We start from the raw sequence: 24,231 nt of genomic DNA on the forward strand, positions 1-24,231 counted from the left end.
CAGACATTTGCAGCTAGAATAGTCATTTACCACATTAGCAATGTATAAAGTGTATTTCTGATTAGTTTAAAGTTATCTTCATTGAAAAAAACAGTGCTTTTCTTTCAAAAATAAGGAAATTTCTGTGACCCCAAACTTTTGAACGGTAGTGTATGTATATATGCATTTATGTATGTTGGCATTTCTGATTATCTATGCATATAGTTAAATTTTAACACACAATTAAAATATGTTAAAATATTCACCATTTCTATGTAACTGGTTTGTTCTTAAAAAAAGAAACTCTAATTCTCTGCTAATTACTTGAAAACAAAAAACCAAAACAAATATAGTGGCCAAACAATGTCACATCCATCCACCGGGTGGTAGGTTTCAGATGCAAATTCTATATATTGAATTTTTTATTTGCATGTAACTAACTCCATGACATAAACAACACAAATTAAACTAGTATATGGATTCATGATAGATTAAAAAACACAATAAATGAGAATTCCTGCTCTGATTTGCCTTCTTTCAAGTGTTTCCCCCTCTTTTTTCCTTTTTCCCCCTCCTTTTCTCCTTTCCAACCCCCCCACAGAAGTCCATTATGCCTCTCCTTTTCTTAGTGGTTAAGGAAGTGGACTTGGGTCCGGAAGGCTTCAGGTTTGAGTCCACCAGCTGCCAAGTTACCACTGAGGTGCTCTGAGCATGGCACCGTCCCCACACACTGCTTCCCGGGCGCTTAAAGCTGCCCACTGTTCACTTTAGTGATGGGTTAAAAGCAGAGGTCACATTTGCTTGTGTGCACTGTTGTGCTGTCTCACTATGACAAGTAGTCCACTTTCCTTTCTTTTAAGGATTTAGCAAGACGAATTTTACAAGAATCTAGGAGAGCATCTGAAGAATTAAACTCCACCCCAAGCTCATTATTCAACAATTCACTGGCGCTGGTTGGACTGAAATTGATGGGAAAAAAATGGAACTGAAATGGTAAAAAAGCATAGATGCACATATCACCAGTCTCTATATAAAGTAACTCACCATCCAGCATAGGAATGACTGTCTTCCTTAGTGCAAGTACCAACCCCAGTGGTGAACCAAAGAGGAAAAAGTCGGACACCTCAAAGTCAAACTTCCCCAGGGAGCCTCCATCCAGCATGGTGCTGCTACTGGACTTGCGAGAAGCGGCATCATTCCGCAAGACACTGGAGTGTAAGCTGGAAGAACATCAAAAAGTCACTTCTTCCCATAAAGCTAAAAATAAATCACATTCTGAGAGGACATGAAACCAAAGACTAAGTTATTTTTTTAAGCTTACTGGTACAAACTCTTTGTGAATGTACCTGGTCAAAAAGGCCTGGTGTTGTTTTATGGTGTCCAGTTCATAAGTGGAGGAATCACTTCTCTTGCGTGGCATTTGTCTCTTGGTGTCGTCAGTGGTGCCTGCCCGGGGGATGTCAATGTTGCTGCGACTGAGTTGGCGGCTGCCCTCCAGGGTAGGAGAAGATGAGCCATGCCCACTGTTGACAATGATTCCAGGGGAGAGAAGGTCCTGATCCTGCAGGAGGAAGTATGGAAAACTATGTAAACAAGAACTGAAATCATGTTTAACAGTATTCACAGAAGACATAGAATATTCAGTCATACCTGTACACTGACCACGCTGCCCCTGCGACTGCTGTTCTGACTTTCATTAACCGTCTGGTTGCTGCTGCAGAGAGCATCAAATCCCAGGATTCCTCCCACACAATCCCCAATGAGACAAACCTAAAGAGGTCGGACACAACATTTGTTGGCTACGTTTTATCACCATATAGCTGGGGATTACTTGAGAGGAAAGAAAGGCAAGTTAATAAGTTATTAAATTGCATTTACACATAAATAATTAATACTGACAATTAATTTTATCATTCACAGTTGCTTTATTAACATTTGGGAGGACGTCATTACACGTCTCAAAAAAAAATCCTATTAATGCTTGATAAAACATGGTGTTTAATTAATTTGTAAATGTTGACACGCCCAGCCTAATAATTTCCTGGAATAACAAACAATAGATCTGTTTAAAGTATGACTAAATTATAAAGTATGAATAAAGTATAAAGTGTACTGCATGCTGTTTTCTGTAGAAAGCTGTTTAACCCACTCAATATCCTTTTGAACAATTTGTGTGAATAAAACATTTGGCTCTTCTTTTTAACGATTTTAGGATCAATACAGGCAATTCTGAAGGTTAGTTTTTGAATTTGCATAATTTTTTTTTGCAACAATGAAGTGGACAACAAATGCAAATGCAATTGTATTTACTTCAACATCTCTGAAGGACAGTTACTGACCTGGCCAGAGAAGTTGGAGCCATTCAAAGACTTTATGAAATCAGAATACACCTGATTGGCTCTGACCATGACAGTGGCCACGGCCTCCTGGTACTGTGGAGCAGAGGTGGCCAGGAGGGGCAGAGCTGCCAGTGGGATATGATCCTGGCTGGACAGACATCCCTCATCGTAGCTGTACGGGCTCAGACTATAAAAACGGAGACACAAATACAACCATCAGTAAAAAATACTGTTATTGTAATATCGCCAGCCTCCTCAAACTGTGTTCTCTTACTGGGACACCAGGGAAAAGGCCTCGGCACAGATGGCAGGGCAGTGCACCAAACGGATGGCGATGCGTCCCAACGCAGCAGGATAGTGAACGCGCATGACCGTGTCAAAAGCTGTGCTAATGGTGTTGACGTCTGCCTGCTTGCTGTTCTGGTCTCCTCCTCCTGTATCAAGGATGTTCCCTCCGTGCAGGACTAAGATCAGAACATGAATCTTGGAAGGCTGCAGGCACTGCTGTGACAAATTCTCCTGAAAATAGTGAATGAAGAGAGTTGTGGACGGTTGGGGAATATCAGAGACCATGATATGTGAGAAGACCGTAAAATTATAGTTGCATGCTGATCCAAGTAACAGATAAACAAAAAAACCTCTGCAACTGGACATCAAACTACTTTAATCAGATCAAGGTCACAGATTCGGACTTATGGGGTTCTTTCAACAACCATAGCAAGGACAGAAACCATGACAGGGAACAGAACAGAGCCAACCTACAATCCACTGGGACAACTGTTCAACCAACAGCAAACAACCACAATGCTTGCTGACGACAAGTTACATTCAGTAGAACGACACAATGTGTAGTTAGTTCTTATTGGTTGGAGTCAAAACTTCACATTTTCAGAGAAGCACTGTATGTACAGTCAACAGCACAGGTGCAAATACATGGCAGTTGAACAGAGGGTGGCAGGGTGCGGGGAGTACACATGATTTTGGGCAACGGCAGGGAAAAAGGGCAGGGAACGTGAGTACTGGGTTTGTTCAGGGGGGAGAGGAGGTTCTCTGTGGAGCTTCAAGTCTATAGTGTAGTGGGGCCGGAATGTTTACTTACTGGCTGGTGCCTTGTTACTGTGATGGTAGGAATGGGTGAGCTATTGGCTCGGCCGCTAACAGAGCAACGTATCTGAACACAAGAGGACAGAGAGGCTCAGGGACAATTAGGCCGTCTCTGCAAAAACTCAAAAAAAAAAAAACAAGGAGTCGCTAAGTTGGTGATGCTCTGGACCATTTACTTTTCAGTGGAAAGTGGAAAGTATTTTATTGTTTTGTGCTGACCAACTTAATCCTTATTTGTAAAGAATAAACTAATTCAGATATCAATACATTGAATACACTTATTACTGAATGTTATAGTTTTTGCATGTTTTATGTTTGCCCTTTCTTGCTGGACAGACGACATAAGCAGCTCAACAGTCCGTGGTTGCCCTTGTTTGACTGTCCTTTCAGGGTGCACCACATATCTTCAGTTTAAGATAAATATAGACAGCAGCAGGACAGTCAAACACGTGCATCCAGGTGCCATGACAGATATTAGCACATCCCACAGAAGAATTGGCTTTTACCCACAGAAAAATTGTTATTAAAAAGTCAGAGAAAACACATACATTTTGACAACCATTCCTAATTAATTTTTGTTAGGTCTTTGTCTTGGAAAAGACAGATGAAGACAAAGTCTATGATGAAAATTATAAGCAGTTGGAATGTCGACTGGTGATTGTGCCCATGAGTGAATGCACCTTTTAAAGCCAAGTTCAGCTGCTCAACAGGGAACCCTACAGAATGTTACTTTTACGACTTTTCCCATTTTACTTTGTACCTCACATTGATTTTGAAACACAATGACATCATCTTTAAGTCTTTGATTATCAAACATAATTGAGTTTCTTTTGTTAATCTTAATTCTAAGGAATTTGTATAAGTTGAAAAACAGCACCAGACATTGCATGGAAAAAAAGTAGGACTTGAGTGTATTTTAACACGTACCTCGTCTAGTCTCTCCTCATTGGCATCTCTGTCATAATCTACAGCCATCTCTTTATACAGATCACCTGAAAATGACACACACCATATAAGATAAGGCAGACGTGTGTCTGTCTCTGATTAAGTTTTTGTTTTTGTTTTTAAACCATACCGGGAGTTTCCTCTGTGTCCACACTGTCAATATTGTCCATGAAGTCATTGGAATTCCACTTGACGATTTCCTTTGGAAAGACCTCCTCGCCGTCTGACAGATCCTCTGCAAAGGAAACGAAACGTGAATCATCATCATCATCATCATGAGTGCAGTTGCCATTCTGGACTTAATGCAGTGTTATATTAAAGTAACTGAGAGCTGTCCTGTGAGTTACATTTAATTACATTTATTTTTACCAATTATGAAATGACATTTACCATTTTATGACAAGATGTCAGTTTGCAGTCAAAATGTTAAGAGTGGAGCAGGCTTTGTTATTTTAGGAATGTCCTACAGATAATGTAATGCCACAATATACCTGGTTTATGTGTGCAGGGGTGGAGGACAGGAAGTGTCCATTACTCAAGTTTTTTTTTTTTTACAGGTCACAGTTTCTCTAGTTCTCTAGTAATTAAAAGGTTTTTTTCTTCATGTTTTTTATGTGCTGATTTATACCAAATGACATAAACATGACGAAACATGTGACTCAATTAGGTTTTATGAGAAAGTCCAGGATACGATCTACGATCATTTGTTTAAAAATTAAGTGTTGGAATGACTCATAAACTACTCCCTTAATAATGTTTATCGGGCCATAACTATCAAGCTATAAAGAGGTCAGAAAAAAAAAATTAGCAACAGATAGAGGAGGATATGGCTCAGTTCACACAAATTACTTTGGGATATCATTATCTTTATCTTGCATGTATTTATTATTAAAATAAAAATAACAATTCTCGTTTTTTTTTTTTGGTTTATTTACCATTATTTACTCATTTTGATAAATGATAATAACAAAGTGGTAACAGCCTTGAGCAGCATGACCTTAGCTTGTCCTGTTGTGTATATCATCTGGCGCAAAAGGCTAATACAAGGTTAATTTCTTGTTTTCCTGAATGTAGTACTTTAGCACTCTTCTAATTAGCCAAGTGTTCTGAATGATCTCAATTTTATTTTATACATGTTTCTTTTACTTTATTATTATCTAGGTTTAAGTACTTAGTTATTTTTCTCCATTTTCATTATGACTTGTGTTAAGAGTTCTATTTATTAAATGTTACAGCAAAGATCTCAACATAAATAAATCCTAATGAGCAGAATTCTGCCCAAAAGCTTTCTTATTTATTCTTTAAAAAGAATTGTGACAGAATTCCCCTGCCAAACAGAAGCAGTGTGACAATTAAAAATAAACCTGCAGATGATTGCAATAGATGTTTACTGCACCACAACCATAACCAGAAACTCGCCTTCACAAGAAAGCGATCTAATATCAAGGGCAATCTGAGCAAGTCAGCCTGTTTCCATAATTAATTTTTCCTTTGTCATGTGATTCAAGATGATACCGAAACACACTCACTTATTTCCATGCAAACTGTCTCCTGAGTTCATAGTTACCCCTACCTCATTAATTTCTTGGAATTTGTGTTGTCACCTTTATGGTGTAATACTATCTGTAAATCAAAAATGACTGAGGTGGAAGCAGGAGCAGTTCAACAGAGACTGTACTGACTATTAGGTGGACATGATGACTTATTATGAAGAGTGCAATGAGATCTTAAATCAGTTTATTAGATACAGTGTGATGTACTTGGACTTCAGACAGCTTTGTAATTGATTTATACAAGTCTGATCAGCATGACACACACTAAATTGTCAATCCCTGAACATGAGCATGGAGCCTAATGATTTAATTCCAGAAATAAAACATGAGAGCGACATGCACAACTTTATTCCTGCTTCATAGTCATGAGTTAATGTTATGAAAGAACAACATCTGTCTGAGGAGAAACAGAGGAGGACGTGAGTCAGTTATTAATTTTCCATTGTGTGAGAGTGTAATAGATTTGTGACTTCATCACGTCATCATGATGAGACACATGACGGTGTCCGGGGTCAAACATGTGCAGACAGCACTGCCTGGGATTTTTTTTTTTTTATGCACCACACCCTTCTACTTCAGCTGCAGCCCCAAAGCATGCTGGGTATCTGGGAAGTTTATGAACTGATCTGCGATTAAAGAGATGCATTCAAAGTGAGGCAGGGTGGGATGGAAGCAAGATTCTCAGAAGATTTTCATCTAAGCACTACCTTTCATTTAAAATTTAAACTTGTATTTTACCATGAGCGTCAAAGAACTCCTCGTCTGAGCTGTCCTCAGAATCTCGTGCGATGCTCTCCATCCTCCATTCTGAGATGCTGTGCCGTGATGGGCTCACTAAAACAATTTAAAAATAGTAGAGTTACTCTACTCTACTAATAACTAATATAGTTACTTTTCTATCTAAAAAACACACACAAGTATATGAAAATGCCAATTCTGGAAAAAAATGTAGACTTTTGAGTAAGTTCTGTTTACGTTAAACAAATATGTTAAGATTTGAGAACCTATTATTATTATTTGATCAAAATAACAAGCAGACAGAAATACAAAAGTCCACATTTGAACATTGTGATGATGGTGGGGGGGGCTTGTCCGTCACACACTTTAGTCTGTGCTCCATGGATCATTAGTCTGGATGGGTAGAGGGGGCGTGGCTCTTAAGAGAAAGCTGGAGACGTTGGAGGGAAGGAGCGGACACAGCTGTAGCTGTCAGTACACTGAAGAAAACAGCAGTAGTGCTGTTGGTGGTGGACGGGAGTGTCGCTGCAAACAGCATCAGTCTCCTCTGGTCTGTGATGTCAGCACAGCTGCTAAAAATAGCACAGCAGAAAACTACAGGGGGTGTATCACGGGGTGAGATGAGGCATTTCTGATTAGAGTCAGGGTCCAGGGGGCAGCTACAGTGAGCCCTGGCTCGAGGTAGTGGGTGTCAAAGGGGATCAGTGTGCATTGAAATGTAGTTGGTGAGGCTGAATCAGCTAGATGCTTGCAGAACTTAAATATTGAATTCATATGAATCACAAATCTGAAAAATGTTGTGAAAAATAAATATTTTGGCCAATATTCAGTTATTATCTGGTTACTTCAAATGAATTATTAATAAATAAAACAGTATTGGTGTATGTGTTGTGGTCACTCCACTAGACTTAGACATTAGCAGCATGAACAGACCGTGTGCAGCCATATTATAGGTAAACAAGGCAAAGAAGATGCACATTAATGACAAATAGAAAAATGTAACTGCAATGGAGGTATTCCAGGGAAAATACATTAAAACCAGTATAACCCTGCACACCCCACATAATACCCCAGCCCTCACATTCACACCACAAATACAGATCTTTGTCTTTTTCTATTGTTAGTATTTATATTTGTACTGCCATTTTTTAATTTTATTGTATTTATAACCCTGATTTTTGAACTCTGAGGGCCTATCTCAATTACCATTTCACTGCCACTATCTGCTCAGTGTGTTGTGTGACAAATAAAGCTGACTTGTATTAGTTCTCTATGTTTGAGTAAAATTATGTTTTTTTAGACATAAAAATGTAAGATGATCACACTAAAGTGATTTCAAAGCATGTTTTTAACAAGAACATCTCTCCAAATAGTTATTCAAGATTGAAGGAGATATAGAATGTTAAAAAAAAAATTCATTCCAACAACATATCTTTATTGTAGACACTAGCCTAATTATATTAGGACAGGTAAATAATTCGACAACCATTTCTCTATTTTCCTACTCTATAATAGGACTTATATCAAGCCTTGCATGTCCAATAAATCAACAGCTTCTTTTTTAATTCCACACTGATCATTATTTTTTACCTTATAAGCAGTTATGTGTTATTTTCTCTACCCCCTCTCTGTCCTACAAGGTATGCACCCCACAGTTTGGCAGTCACTGATCCATTTGCAGCAGAAAATGCTCCAATAAAAGTTTAACACAGTAAACAGTTTACAGAAGGCAGATGGGTGATTAGATGGATATGGAGAGCTCATCAGTAGAGTCCTTAGCAAATGTCAGTCCTTACGACTACGGTAGGGGCCGGTTAATGTTTAAGATATTCTGTTCCTTTTATGGTGCTTTGGGAGGAAAGGAGAAACCTTGATTAGTTACAAAAAGAATCAGAAAATAAGAAATAATAGCTCCATTAGCCATGGAAATATGAGAGGGGATTTAAGCTACATAAGTTTGCTACCATGCTACTTTAAATGGGGTGAAATGATATCTACATCTATCTACCTATCATCATGATCTCAGTCTCAGCAGAATTCGCTTTGTCTTTCAGTTGTGATCAGGACTGTGCTCTATGTGTACTGCAGTTACAGTACATACTCTTACTAAATATCATGCAGCCCTACTTGTTACCTCCTCTCTTAGATGAGCGAGATGAGCGGGATGAGGCAGACCACTGCTTTGTGAGCACACCTCTAGGCTGAAGAGTCTCTCTCCCGGTGTTGACGACCATCTCCTCTGCCTCGATGGAGCTGATGGCCTCTTTAACCTCCTGGTCTTTGTCTGTAGAGGGACCTCCACTCATGGCTTCAGTGGCTTCTTCTGCCTGGCTAAACTGTGCCATCTTCCTGGCCAGGGCCAGCTGAGTTTCCAGCTCCAGCTGTCTGATGTCTTCGATGGTCAGACCGTACCACTCGTCCTGCCAGCACCAGGCCTGCCGGTGGGCACGGGCCATCACCTTCCTGAGTCCTTGTAACAGAAGGTGAAAGATGTTTAGATGAAAGCTTTAAATTTACAATAAACAAATACAGAACAACAGACGCCACAGCCGGCCACAGTGGGATTCGTACCATTGAAACTGGATAACAACCCAATCCTTACCACTAGGCGACAGCTGCTGCTAACGCTAAGCTAAAGGTATTATCTGCCGTTTTAGAAAATCTTGCCTGAATACAGTATTATAAAGAGTTAGTTAAAAAGGGTTACTCACCAACATCATGAATGAAACGTTCAATCTTTGACTGCATACCCCAGTAGCGGAATTCCACTTTGCACAGTTTGTAAGCGCACATGATGGGGGTCTTTCCTGGGTTGTTGTTGTACTCCTCTATCCAGTCGTCTCTCAGCGGCCCTCTCTGGGTCTTCACTGACTTGAAGAGGCGCAAATCCTCCTCCACCTTGTACTCATGAGGGGGAATGGGATCTGTCACTATGTCAATTGGGTCTGACCGAGACAAGTCACAGTCAGAAAGCATGTTTTGATATGACAATGTATGACAACGATAATTTTTTTTTTCATATTTAGAGCATCCACTGTACAACAGGGCCTAAACTTCTGTTTATAGCAGCATCAATGGCTGACTGAGTGAATAAAGTCATTAGGATCATTCTCTGGAATAATGGAAGCCAAAAACCAATAATTCTATTTTAATGGAATCAATCTCAGATATAACAAATGTAGTAGCACTAAAGTGCCACAAGTGTCCTTGGCTGCTGGTTACAGCTTTAGGTGCATGAAAACCAATGCAATTAAACCTTAAAAGCTTACTTATCAAGAACAACTGGCAAAATGTTAATTACTCTCCAATTTCATTCTCTTTAACGCTCTTTGAAACATTAAATGTGACCATTTATTTTTAGTTTTATATTGAACAAAATGTTGGTTTTGCACTGGTTTAGGATGAACTCCAAATTGTCTCACCAATTGTTGTTTGCCTTTTCTCTGCTGCAGACATGTTGAAGACATCAGACTGGTTGCCTGTGTCAGACTTGTAGTAAGTTTCAATGTCAATGGAGAACTTTTCCACAAAGGGACAGGTGTATCTGAAATAAAGGAGATTTCAACAGTTGACTTAGAGACACTGAAAAAATTGCCCCAATGAAATTGCGCCTTAGGACGATTAATGTCCCTAATAATACTTAAGTTACGGTAACTTAATTTAAATTTACTTGACAACCTCTTACTGGTGAAACCAAAGAATGTGTGAGAATATTTATCAGTTGAATCAATTGCATTTGTGCAAAGCTCTCTTTAAAACATGTACGAACGAGGCACTTTTAAACTAACAAGACTCTCGGGAGGCTCCGCACAGATGGACAGAAACAGAAAGATAATGCAAAAACAATGCTATAATCTCTACGATAATTCTGCAACAGCTTAACTCCTATGCACAGCACTTTGTTAAAAATAAAACAGCCTCAGCAGAGTTTGCTGCAAGTACTGTCCCACTCAGAGGAGAGGTGTGTGCGTGTGTGGAGGCGGACCTTCTGCTTGCTCTACATCTCACCTGGTGCGAGTGTAAGGGTAGGCGTTCCAGGACTCCTCTTCAACTCGTAGCGCTGCTTTGGGCAAGATGGAGCGAAACCAGCTCGGGATGTGCTTGCCAATGTGGAAAACCTTGTGGGTGTACTGTCCATTTCCCCCTGGTCCATCTGTGTAGGGTTTGTTCTCCAAGATCTCCACCCCACTACCTTCACCACAGCTCTCTTCTCTGCTCTTTTTCTGAAAGCAAAGAAAAGCAGGAAGTTGTAATTTTGATGTGGTGTAATGAATAAATAGGAATACAACTTTTCAAACATTCCAAGCCATAACTGAATATGGATAAATTAGTAATGTGGCTTTGGTAATAATTATTTAAAGCAGGGGTGGCCAACCAGTGAAGAGGCTACGAGCCACAACTTTTACTGTTATTGCAAAGAGCCACATGATATAGATGAGTACATGTGAACTGCCTCATCCCTTTAAAAACTAAAATAAAACTTTCCCACTCCCTTAAAACTTCCATCTGTGTGAATTGGGTTTTCCTTAAGTAATTTGCGTAAATGCCCATCGGCATGAGTTATAGATAGTGTAAAAAAACACAAACAAAAAAATCTACATGAATGTAAGAGCTGCAGGTTGGTCATGCCTGATCTAAAGGGATAACTAGTGCAATCTGACACTACAACAACAAGGACACCAAAACCTAAAACTGCCTGAACCTGGCCTCCTTCAACAATGAATTGCAAATAAGTAAGGCAAAAAAAAACCTGCTCAGGCAGCCACACCTTTTCCATATTTACATTCCAGGTACAAAGAGGGTGGAGCCTGTAAACAAGGTTGACTTTTTGATTCAAAGTCAAGACATGTGTGGCATCAAAGTGAGTCAATGATTTGTAATGGTTATGAAATCTTTGAAACGGGAAACCCGTACTCTAGTCTTGGGCATAGTCCAAGTAACAACAGGAAAAACAGGAAAAAGAGAGTAAAGAGCGAGGACCATAACTGTCAAGAGATGAACGATGGATCATCTTTTTGTTTTCTTTTCAGCCTATTACCTTGTCTTTCCTCTTACAACTGACAGTTTAACACTGTGTATGGTACTGCACCAGGATAACAGGGAGACAGATCTCTCCTGTCAGTTCAGTGGTGAGATGCAGTGCAGGTGTGGCTGCAAATCAGTGGAATATGGAGGAAGCCATGAGGCGTCCAGCTCTCTGGACCTCATTATCTCTGACAGACCATTCATTAGCCACTGGCTCTGCTCTCAACAGCCCAGACACAGCTCTAAAGACACAGCACAGACACCACAACAGCCTGTACGCCACAGTAAATATGATGGAAATGTCAAGTCCGCAAACACATTCGAGCACTTGTGTTGTCAAGAAACAGACTCTAATAAAGATATTTTTGACTATCATTTACAGCAGCACTTTGACAAAAATGTTTATTTAGGGGGAAAGCTTCTGTAATTGTGGTGCAGAAAAGAGAGTACACTTAGTGGCCCACTGCCTTTACTTAAGCAGAGATGTTTTCACCATGTCACTCTGAAAATAGATTATTAACTGTTGGCCAGGGCTCAGATGATTTCCTGGGGTAAAACAAAGACAAGTTAGGAAAAAGTGACATGAATGAAATATTACGATGAAATCACTAAAGCTTCCGATTCTATCAGCAAAAACATAATTTAAGGGAAGAATACTGCAGTAATTTAACCAACCATCTAACCAACTTAGACTCATATAATCCCAATGAGGAATGTGACATGTCTCCAGAGGTGTGATGTGTGTGTTAATCAGCAGGGTTGCAAACCCTCCGTCTTCCAGCTACACATATGTAACAATAGAGGAAATAATTTGACAGAAAGGAAGCAAGGCTGCATCTTTTTATGTAAGCTGGAGGAGAGTGGTGAGCTTGGCCTAGCATCAGAGAAGAATAAATTCTAACTGAATGCTAACTTAATGTTGTTTAAAGATGTAGGCAACTGGACTCACCTCAAATAAATTGAAGACTTTTAACCTCTCATCTCAGCTTCATCTTTTTGTGTAATCTTTCTGTGAAATGTGCATCTGTTCTCTTCAGCCAATGATTACTAGTATCAAAATTAAAGTCATGTATTACTGAGATGGAGAAGTACTTTCATATAAAACAACATCGTATTTACTTACTGTTGAATGAAACCCTGAATAAAAGAAAAGTGATAAGAGTGATGCAATAATGTCATACCAATGCACTCAGCTCTAGAGAGGGAAAGGAAGCAAAATGCTTTCGTACACATGCCTGTGTTGTCATTGGTTACACCGATTTTTACATCAGCAGCTGCTGGACCCAATTCATTGAGATGTGCAATGGGCATACTGCATCAACTTCTATTTAAAACTGCACAAGTAACTTTTCACTTCGCTGTGGATGATCACTGATGTGGCAAGTTCAAATCCTGTCCTCAGACTGCAGTCACATACTGTAGCAGTGACTTTATTTATCTAATTTTTCAACAAATACTAAACACAAATGTAAGGTCCTTCAGGTAAGCCAACCGTCTGTGTTAATAGCCGTGAACTCCGACAGGATAGGAGTCATATCCTGGGTTTTTTTCCCTCCTGCTATCGAGCCAGTCATACGAGTTTCCTGTTTCAGGCTGCTTTTCACTCCTCTACAGTCATACTGTTGCATGGCCAGAATGTGAGGGATGTGTGCGAGTGAATGAGACACACTGAGATTCTCAAATACTTTTTTTGCACATTCCGCACTCAGATTATGCACTACTGCGTACCCCAATGCAGCAATGTTAGCATAATTTACTGTCAGAGGAGAAGGGCAGTGTCGTGAATATAGCAATGCTGCTGGGAGGCTGCAGATATGGTCAAACTTTCCTGTAAACTAGGATTCATCTGTAAGACTCAACATCTCAGATGGACTACAGGTAGGCAGGCAGGCCTATGTGCTGCAGTTACCCTGGAAACATACAGCGAAGAATTGAGTGTATTTACAGAGACCAGCAAAATCTTTGTTTCCACTCTCTCTTTGCACAGAATATACAGCTCTCACTCTCTTTTCTTTCCACCCCCTTTCTCTCATTTCCCCACTCCCTCCTTCACAATTTTTTTATATCCTCCATTTCCTCTTTTTATTCACTCGCTCTCTTGAGCAAAACCCAACCACCAGCAAACTGATGATGTCATGGTTGCCATGGTGACAGAAGCCACACAGCAATGAGGCTGTGGAGCGAGGGTGAGGTCAGGGGGAAAGGTAACTATGGGTCACTAATCTAAAGATCCCGCCTCTAATAATGAGCTGTTTACATGCATGTATACAGTATGTACTGAGTATCTGCAAAGACTTAAAGTCCTGAGAAATTGTGTGGTAAGTTGGACTTTTGACAAATGGTTCTGTATGAAAAACAATGACGATAATGAGTGCAGAGATTGCAAATGTCAAATTCACATTTAAATTCCTATTATAAATTTGCAAGTCATTACCCATTCTTTATTTGTTCCTTTCTCCTTTACTATCACGGTCACAAAAAGACGCGAAAATAGGACGCGAACTGACTGATGTTGTCTAGAAAAAAGTGCTTTCTGTGAGGCATGTTGACTTAGTCATGTTCTTAACCATCTACTCCTCAAATGCTGAGCTGTTTCATGTACAGCCAAGGACAGAAATGAAGAAAAACAACTTGACATCAGACAAGTTGTCACATGAACAGTCTGAGGTCAAACCACACAACCAGGAAGTTGTTTGTAGACTGGAAAACAAAGTATTTTGTCAGTGGGAAAACCCTAATTCTGTAGTTGGTACTCAGAGTATGTAAGTCTAAATGGTGCAAAAAAAGGCTAGGGTTTCTGAGGCAACACAGGTGAACATATCAACAATGCTGTGTTCTACTGTAAGTGGATGTTCATTTAACTTAGTTGACACGTGTAAATACTAATTAAATTCGTATAATGAACAGCTGTTGTAGAACCATCTCGATAGGAAGGTCAGTGATCTCATGTTTTTCCAGAAGCCTTAAACGTTTATTCTCTTTAATCCCTCTCCTCACAGGCTGGACATCTATTGTACAATGTCTTCAACAAAATCATTTAGAGTAGACGCTGAATGATACTCAAATCCTCAAGTGTCCTTATTTGGGTGTGTCGTACGAGTTCTAAAACAATTTCTTCCTACAAAAATACACAAGGGCATCAGGTAGAACTGATACAAATATGCTCAACACAAATGCTCCAATGAGTCAGGCTAATGTCTCTCTGCCATAGCTCTCAATTATAAACACTACAGGATATGCTACTCTCTAAGGGCTTAGACTGTAGCCTTACGGTACTAGAGCCGTGGTGAACAGCATCAATATCATGGCGTTGATATTTTGAAAATATAACAAGAAAGGAATTAGCAATTAGTATTTGCAATTTGCGATAAAATGTTTCTGTCCTTTATGGTTCCTGCTCTTTCCAACGCCTATTAAGATTGACACCAGCACAAAAAAAAATTGTGAAATTATGTTTGTTGGATTTTTTTTTTACACATTTTGAATAAAATAATAGTAATAATAGATGTTAGAGCTATTTGGGGTTTCCTACAAAGTAAGTAAGTGGCTTTTTGTGGATGTGATGCTCTCTCCAAAGAAACATTTAATCAGATAAAACCTGAACAAACAGGCCTGCAACCCTAACCTGCTTTTTAACAACTGCAGGATTTTCATGCTTCACATAACATCACAAAGGAGCTTAGTATTTGGTGGTTGATGGCGGCTCCAGTGACAACAACCTAAACAGTGTAAACGTGTACAGGGTGGAAACCACAATCATCCCAGACTGTGTTGTTGCAATTGCGCACCAGGACTCTTGTGTACTGCAGCACCTGGCAGTTCCACTGGATTAAAAAATAAATCCTAGCACACATCCTATATGAAGAGGAAAGGTGTTGCTGCACAGTAGAATGTAAGTTTCATAAACCAGCCTTTGCTGCAGCTGCTAACTCCTGCAGGCCTATGCACAGAACCTCACGGTATTCTTCAACAGGCAGCCTGCTTGGATGAATAAAACTGAACCAGACACAGACAAAACACCCTGTCCATCTGCACTGTAGAGCATGTGCTCTAGCAGCTACGATCTTACTGAAGACACATGCAGCCCATGACAAATGTTAAAACATCCCGCTTCAGAGAGTACAAATTAGACAATCTATCAGTGAATACAAGCTCTCTTTGTTCAATTACTTCACCCAAGCCAGACACCATGTGACTAATCATTTAATAATTAGGTACTAATTAGGTTAGTTAGTCTTACTTTTCATCACCTCACAAGTAATTTGCCTGGTGGGACATGACTCTAATGTGCGGCACGTAGTTGTGACCTCACCTGGATCATATAAAGCTGGGCAATGCGATACTCCTCCACACTCAGGGGCATGGGTATGCGGTACTCTTTGATGAGCATTGTGAATCTTTGAGGAAGGGCAAAAGAGGGATCAGGGAGCAGAATGAAACGAGGGAAAGAAGGGACAGAGGAGGAGGAAAGGGAAGAAGGGACTGGAGAAATGCTGGAATTCCTATATGTGACTTGTCAAATGACCAGTTGAAGTCCACATTGACGGTTCCTGTGGCAGAAGAGAAAGAAGAAAGTATTAGTTATGAGAACTGTGGATGTATTTAAAATACATCAAGCATCACTACACAAACATTTGCATAAGTCTCCTAAAATAAGGATCTCCTAAAAATATCTAGCAGGTTCTTAAACATTTGAATGCATCTACTTTGCCCATCAATAAAAAGCTAGTTTTCAGAAGCTACAAAATCCATATATACAGAACATAACCAAGGGCAAACAATCTTTCTACTGGCTCCAGTACAGACGGGAGAGAGAAAATAGTCAAGGTGTTATTCAGAGAATTTGTTCAAAGTAGTTACTGAATGTCTGGATGTCTGGTCCAAGTGTTGGCACCAAGGACGAGCATCAGTGCGTCACCATCCTATCGTACAGACTGAAGTAAAGCACTTCTTAGGAGAAACTTCGGTTCTTATACAGCATGTGTCTGTCTGTGTGTGTGTGGTTGTGGCCCCAGACGATGGAACGCACCCATGCTTTTCTGTTAGTCGCAGCAGCCACCTGGTCTCCCTTAACCGCTCATGGTTGTCACATGGGGGGCTCACTCTGCATAAGAGGGATTATTGCAGTGTTGGGAAAATTACATAACACTCTAAGAGCCCCCAGTGTATGGTTATGGTCGAGGTTTCACAAGTAATGTTTTCAAAGCAGATAGGATTGAATGTGTTCTATGTATACGTAATATGCTAGTGGCGTGACTTCAAAACACTTCATGCTGTGTAAACCAAGCAAGAGTGTTTATGCTCAGTCAAAGAGCTGCTGTCAGACATGAACACTTCTAAAAGTGATTCAACACTTTTGGCATGTGAGAGCAACAGAACACAAGCTCATTAGTGATTGCCATCTTGTCTGTTTTATATCTTTTCATTTTTTGACCAATTAAGATTTCATCTGAACACACCCTGTCTAAGGACCTGGCCTGACCTCCATTTCTGCACCTAACTGTGTTCTTAAAATATTTGTTTATTTCAATTTGTACTTAATTAGAAGACACTGAAGTGATTGTCTTTTACATTCAATCTTCCCTTTTTGTAGCAGATGGGAAACTATAAACAAATCCCATTCTCCCCAGAAGTCATTAGTCAGGAACATAGGCAACAAACAAAGTCTCAACCTCATCACACTGTCATTGTTCCTTTGCATACCTCGGTTACTTGCCATTTCCTGCGCATGGAGCACATGGTCATGTGTGTGTGTCTTCCAAGTCTTTGAGTGATACTACATGTCTGTGAGTGTTGTTGAGGCCAATCTTTTCTGATACAGGCAATAATGACAGCATAAGCAGTACCCAACATTGTTTTCAGGAATGACACTTCAAAGCCATAACCTTCCAGTATCTCCTCACTACATCATACTTCCTTCATTACCCTTCTATGCCTACTGTTCTTGTTCAACCTTTGATCATATACCTTTAATATCACACTGGTATTAATGTGCATGTTACAATTTCTCCAAGGGTCACCATCCAAACCAGGGGCCCTTAAATGGTAGCCTGTTATTGCCATCCAGACCATAAGACACCCATTTGTGGATCGTGGACATTTAAAAGACAGATTTATTCCTTCCTTCACTGTGTGTTGTGACTTGGACTGTATAAACAGGATCTCATTTCCTTGCCAAGAATGCCCTGATAAACTGTTACCAAAAATGGCTTTTTTACTTAGATGTGTGAAGATGTGTGATCTGCTGCTGAAATTCTGACAGATACAAAAAAGGTAAAGCCTGCAGATTAGGACTCATTGGTTAAAATTAAAAAAGTACTGTACAGAAAGAATCTACAAAGGATAACAACAAAGCCTGAGCACAGTCTGTTAACCCCATTACATAATACCAATGCTTTTTCTCTTCAGACCTATGGCAGCAACTGGACCGCCCTCTGGCGCCTGGCCATTTTATCTAATCACACTAATATTCTCCCTGCGTCACTTATTCAACAAACAAAGGCATGCTTTGATGAGAGAACGGGTAAAAACAACGATTATTTTCTTCTCTAAATGAATGTTCACTGCTACATTTTCCAAGCAAAAACACCTGATCTGTGAGACACACCGCCAGAACAAAGACACAACATTGATCGTACCACCAGAGCTAGAGGTGTTTGAATGAAAAGAGAGTATCATTCTTTACTTTATGTAGAAGAACAATGTATGAACAAAAATTGAACCAGGCCATTGCATTCAGCTGAAAATAACTACACTCTTGGGAAATACAGGGATTAAACTAGGCTAAAAGAAAGGCTCATGGCTCTATTGAGGCCTCAACAGAATGTCGGAGCAAAGCTATAAAAAGGTCATTCATGTTGATGGTGCTCAACAGCTCCTTGAAGCTCAATGTGGTCTGAATGAGGCTAATAAGTGATGCTGCAACAAACTTCTGTTTTCTTTTGTTTTTTCTTTCCTTGAGGTCATGTAATTCTCTCTGGAGGTGATTCAGTCTATAACCATTCTTTGTACAGGAAAAGAACAGAGCTATGCTGCTTTTTGTTCTGTTTAAGATTTCAGCAGAATGTCAATAATGTGCTCAACTATGAGTACAGTATTTGTACTTACATAGTTACGGTATGCATTATATTCAGATGTGAGCTACAGTAAAACTTTCTGTTGGCATGGCAAACTTTAGTTTAGGTCCCTAGTTTTGCAGGAGACTGTTTCCATTGCCTCTTCTTTTTGTACTCACAGCAGTAGGACAACAATGAAAACAGTACTCAGAAATGTGTTCTTTTTTACTTGTACTTGCATGCAAACTGTGTGAGACATAAATACATAAACTTAATTCAACTTAATTTCTAGCATATATTTATGCATATTGAAGGCAGTTTAAAATTAAAACACAAAAAACCTAAGGATTTTCTACAGATGAATGATGTCACATGGCTTGTGCAGAAATGCACATCTGTCTTCTTTACAACAATAATAATGATTCACGCTAATCCCAAAATACCACCAGCCCTGATGGTTTAATCCTGTTCTTCTCAGACTCTTTCCTTTGTGACTGATGCAGATGCAAAGCGCAGCACTGTTTACCACCTCGTCCGCCCGCAGCCGGGGGAGAAAGTGAGAGACAGATCTGGCATCACGCTTGACCCAGAAAAAGGCCCTCTCACACACTAACTTTAAACCTTAAAATAATCCAGTCACAATAATCACAGCATATGCAAGCAGAGTACTTGATGTTTGTTCAGAGAATATGCTCATTCCCTTCGAAAAACCTCTGCTCTCCTCTGGCCTGAGACAGCAGCAGACGCCAGTGCACATCACAAAAAAAACCTCCAATGTCCCCGCTATCGATTGTACAAAATGTGACCACCAACAGCAGCAGAAGGACACTGCGTGAGGAACTGTGTTCTGTTTTTTCACTTGCATGAAGTTGGTCGTGTTTCTGTTTCAAAGTTGTAAAACATGTGAATGTAAGTGTTCATTGTGTTTATTTTGTTAAATTGTTAAATTGTGTTTATTTTAACTTGGGATGTTTGGATTCCAACAGGAAACTGTGTTCTTTGAATTTATGTGATTTATTTACTATTAGTCATTTGCCATATTTCATTTGTGATATTATCTTACAAATACATATACAGCAATATATCATTTTATTCACCATTGTGTATATATAGCCATAATATATATTTGACCGACAGACAAGACTGCAGACAACCTTTCAAATGTGTCATATTCATTATTTTAACTGTAAACAGTTTCTCCCAGAAGCGTCACTAACTCATAAAAAAGTGTGCTTATAAATATAAATGAAAAGCACCGGGCATCATCACTGCAGATGCACACAGCACTATATTCAAACTGCAACCCATTTAAAAGCCTAAGCATTACATTTTGTGACATCAAGGGTTTTTGTAAGAGAATTCCTCAGTTCACACCAAAAATCTAACTTTTACTTCAACATCCATTTTTCCTGCCTCCTCAGACTGCTGTTACTAAATAGGTTGACTCAGGACAGGAAGAAACAGCTGTGTCTCACTGTGGACACAATGTAGAATACCAGGGGGGAGGAGTTGACTGACTTGAGGTTTTTCCCCAAAGGCCACAATGGTGGTGCTTCTTTAAATTTAGCACTGTCTAAAGGGCTACACACTTTAAACAGAGCGACAGAGGAGGAGAATCTCCATGGGGGAAGGGACATGGAAAGAGGGTGTGGGCCGGAGTTCCCTCATGACTGAGGTAAGACCCCTCTTTAAAATATAAGTGGAAAATCTTAGCCTCCGTGTTGCCTAAAATACCGTAGATCTGTTTCACAGAGTTGTCCTGACATCGCAGAGACACACTTAGCTATGACGATGGCTGCCAACACAACCACAGCCAGTGACAATAGCCCTTCGTGTGGCTGATGAGTTTATCCTGCAATCCTGTTAAAATGTCAAAAGGCTTAAGACAATGCTGCTCATGCTAGAGTGAGCGCCAGGGTTTACAATCCACTTTCAATGATCAACCGGGTGATGAAGTGCACTGTATACACTGCATGAAGACGAGTCTTTCAGCCCTAAAGACCCAACCGGGGGAACAATAGAGGCTTCATTACTAGAGGTGGTGTTGTTCATATGTCATTTGAAGAGAAGAACTTTTGCTAATTAAAATGTATTATATATTACACTTGGAGACAACATTTCATTCTTTTATTTTAAATTATTCATTTTTGTATCAATTAATATTACAGTACAAAACAATAAAGTATAAATAAACCAAATATTTACTGTAAACCTTCAGAGTGTAATTAAGCCTGATTTAGGACATTTAGGAATTTACCTTGCATACGCAAAAACAGTTAATAATAGCACGCAACCGCACAATGTCTGCGGTTTACAATGTAGCTAGCATTACATTTACACTATGCACACTGACTAACACGCTAAAGGAAAACATTCTCACGTGTACGTTAATACCATTTTTTATGTATTAAAAATGTACAACGAAACATGAACTTAGGCTAATTTGCATAATTGTAATGATAAAAAAAATGCTCAAGTACATCACAGGTATAATAGAGCAGTGGTCCCCAATGCTCAACCCCCAGTACCAATCGACCACAGAAAGAATGCATAACTTACATTATTTCCGTTTCATTTAGCCTATGTCTTCAAAGAGAAAGAAAGCTCCATATAACAGACAATTCCAAGAGTCGAACAACGTGAAATATGGATTTATTGCAACAGGTTGTTCCCATGCACTAAGCCTGCACTGCATAATACGCAGCGAACAGCTCTCTATTGAGGCAATAAAAGCTGCTTCGCCACTTGGAGACCATGTGTTCTGCATTAAAAGACAATGCACAATGTTATGAGGACACTGTTGATAAAGTTGCACAGTGGTTTAACGCATATTATTATATTTATAAAATACCAGTTTTTAATCATGATATCATTTTATTTAGGTATATTTTTCCACCAAACTTTTTACAAACATTTAGCCAGTCTATGGTGCAAAAAAGTTTGGGCACTGCTGTACTAAAGTATATTAGAGTTTATAATAAGTATTTAAGAATTGTCTAATGATGGCAGCCCTTGCTGAAGACTTGCAAAATGTTCATTTTATCTCACCTGTTCTGTTACATAATCTGTGCCTTTTTAAAATACTAAAACTATTCTCAAACATTCCAAAGAAAATACATTTAGGGATTCATTGTTTGTTTTACAACTGGTAAAGTTGTATTAAGGATCTGTGGACAAAGGGAACCCATATACAATAGCACATACACAGAAAACAAGGTATTGTCATATGAGCCACAAAACCTAACTCATCTGAGCAAAGAATAGTAGATGCACCCCTTTTAAAGGGTGCATGGATGATTTGCACAGATGTCCGGTGTTTGCTCTGTTTAAAAAACATTTCCTCATCTTCAACCTGCTCAGTGAGCAGATTTTTCACTGTTTTAAAGGAAGTGTGCTTTGTGTTAGCAACATAAATATTTGTGAACAGTGCAGAGGTATAGTCTGGGTGGAGGCTGTGGGACCAAAGATGAGGCTCTGGAGTGTTTGATTTAAATAATGATCCCATGGACTGAGGAAACATGTATCCTTCCTCTGTGTGTGAAAAGGGGTCGATTTTGTTTGCACGATGAACAACCCACATGACAAGTAAAATACAGGAGGGACTTTAATAAAGGAAACACAGATGCAATTCCTCGAACCAAAGACCTTAGTCCAACAAAGTAGACCAGGGCAGAAGAGAGACATGATGATGCCAGAACATAAAGTATCTGACACGAGCCAACAACACCATGACCACTGACCCTGCGGGCAGTACCATATGCTGCCTGAACAGTTTGATCATGTAAAATTCAAGAGATGAAAAAATGTAACTCACACATTCTGTAAAGTACAGGATGCTCCTGGAGCAGGGCCATAACTGAGGCCCAGGCTCCTCCACAGGCTAAGGGGGTGGGAAGCACAACCTTTCACCCAAGCTCTTTACTCATCATCCAAGAGAGAGAAAAGCTAAAAATATGAGACACCCTGTGAGCATCTCCTCCACTGCATTCTTCCTCCCTGTTCCCATCTTCTTCCACCTACGGCAGTCCAGTGAATAAGAACTGCTTCTAAAAATGTTCAATTTTTACACAGGCGGGTATTGGAGAAGGAGGACAGAGAAGGAGTTACAGTAAGTGGAGTGGTGAACGGAAATAGAAAGGTTTGCAAAGAAGAACACTACAGCAAACTTTTATTGCACTGTAACGTGCCTAAATTCTACAGCGTTTGAGTTTTACATCCTGTGTATTGTGTGTCTACTCTAGGCACATAAGCCAAACCAGGGATTGGGAAGCAAATTAGCCACGGCTAGAAACCCCAACAACATCTAATTGTATTTAACATACCAGCAAAGTTCTCTGTATTGTCCCTGTTAAATAACAAATAAATTACATTAAAATGTATAGGTTTTTAAAAAAAAGCCATGCTCAAATAGGTCCTAATAATGTAGTAATCTCAGAAAACACTTAGAATAATATACAAATAAATGAAATACTACATATGTCACAAAGAGTAAAACAACACAAGGCTGGATTATCAAGACTAATTAATTATCTTTTTTTTTCTTTTTTTTAATCCCCTGAATTTATTTAAATGTATTTAATTATTTCAAGATCTAGTAAAGTACTTTTGGTCATTTCTTATACACAGTCCATGTCTATCCATCAGTCTATTTTTGTAGCCCACTCCTTACTGCAGCAGATATGAGTGAGATCCAATCATCTTAGCATATAAACCAGTGGAAAATAAGCTTAAATGTCATTAAAATTAGACAGAAATATTTCTGAGTGCTGAAAACTCTAAGCTGCTGGAAGCTTGCTTATGCCGAACGCTGTTGCTCATCACCCTTAACATATTTTCTGTTACACAAACCGACTATATCTCTGACCAGGACCAGAACGAACACAAAATTAGATGACCTTGTATGTAAATTACACATGGATTAGCACCTAATGTGCCAGGGTTAAATGAGGATCTCCCATCACCATCATTCTCCCTCAGAGATCAGATAGTCTAAATCAACCCTCCAGGGGGCAGTGTTATGTAACCAGGGCAAATTCCATCCATCCATTTTCATCCGCTTATCCGTTACCGGGTCGCAGGGGCAGCAGTCGCCACCCAAATCACACTGCACCGTACCAACCCCCCAAACTTTCCTGCAGGTGGTGAGTCCACTGGAAGGTATTAACCGCCCTAACCGGGATTCGAACTTGCCCAGGAGATAAACCCTGGGGTTCCGCACCAATGACAGAGAAATTGCCTCCGGGCCAAAGCGCCACACCAGGGAAGAGAAGCAAAGCACATGTAGCCAACCCATCCCACTACTTCACTCTCAGCTTGTTTATTATATACACCATATTACCAAAAGTATTGGCTCACCTGCCTTGACTCATACTATGAACTGAAGTGCCATCCCATTCCTAACCCAGAGTTCAATATGATGTCGGTCCACCTTTTGCAGCTATTACAGCTTCAACTCTTCTGGGAAGACTGTCCACAAGGTTGAGGAGAGTGTTT

General features: G+C 39.7%; 1 protein-coding gene across 4 annotated transcripts in view; it reads right to left on the bottom strand.

Annotated features, from left to right (window-relative positions):
* The window catches only part of LOC103397524 (membrane-associated phosphatidylinositol transfer protein 2-like), a 41,584-nt gene that overhangs the window by 3,455 nt on the left and 13,898 nt on the right, over positions 1-24,231 (bottom strand). The window contains exons 2-16 of one of the 4 annotated variants that reach the window (XM_025053240.1): positions 15,996-16,233; positions 10,667-10,881; positions 10,081-10,202; positions 9,370-9,603; positions 8,793-9,128; positions 6,659-6,754; positions 4,498-4,602; positions 4,350-4,414; positions 3,418-3,489; positions 2,593-2,837; positions 2,319-2,505; positions 1,630-1,749; positions 1,326-1,540; positions 1,024-1,199; positions 7-938 (exon numbers count right to left, since the gene is read on the bottom strand). In XM_025053240.1, the coding sequence (XP_024909008.1) occupies positions 913-938; positions 1,024-1,199; positions 1,326-1,540; positions 1,630-1,749; positions 2,319-2,505; positions 2,593-2,837; positions 3,418-3,489; positions 4,350-4,414; positions 4,498-4,602; positions 6,659-6,754; positions 8,793-9,128; positions 9,370-9,603; positions 10,081-10,202; positions 10,667-10,881; positions 15,996-16,073 (2,292 nt within the window). In that variant the 5' untranslated portion in view covers positions 16,074-16,233 and the 3' untranslated portion in view covers positions 7-912. Of the gene's footprint in view, positions 1-6; positions 939-1,023; positions 1,200-1,325; positions 1,541-1,629; positions 1,750-2,318; positions 2,506-2,592; positions 2,838-3,417; positions 3,490-4,349; positions 4,415-4,497; positions 4,603-6,658; positions 6,755-8,792; positions 9,129-9,369; positions 9,604-10,080; positions 10,203-10,666; positions 10,882-15,995; positions 16,234-24,231 lie in introns of those variants that run through there. The other 3 variants (XM_025053241.1, XM_025053239.1, XM_025053242.1) reach the window with 3 other exon arrangements.

This window comes from Cynoglossus semilaevis, chromosome Z (assembly GCF_000523025.1).
Source record: "Cynoglossus semilaevis isolate Cse_v1.0 chromosome Z, Cse_v1.0, whole genome shotgun sequence".
Classification (NCBI taxonomy): Eukaryota; Metazoa; Chordata; class Actinopteri; order Pleuronectiformes; family Cynoglossidae; genus Cynoglossus; species Cynoglossus semilaevis.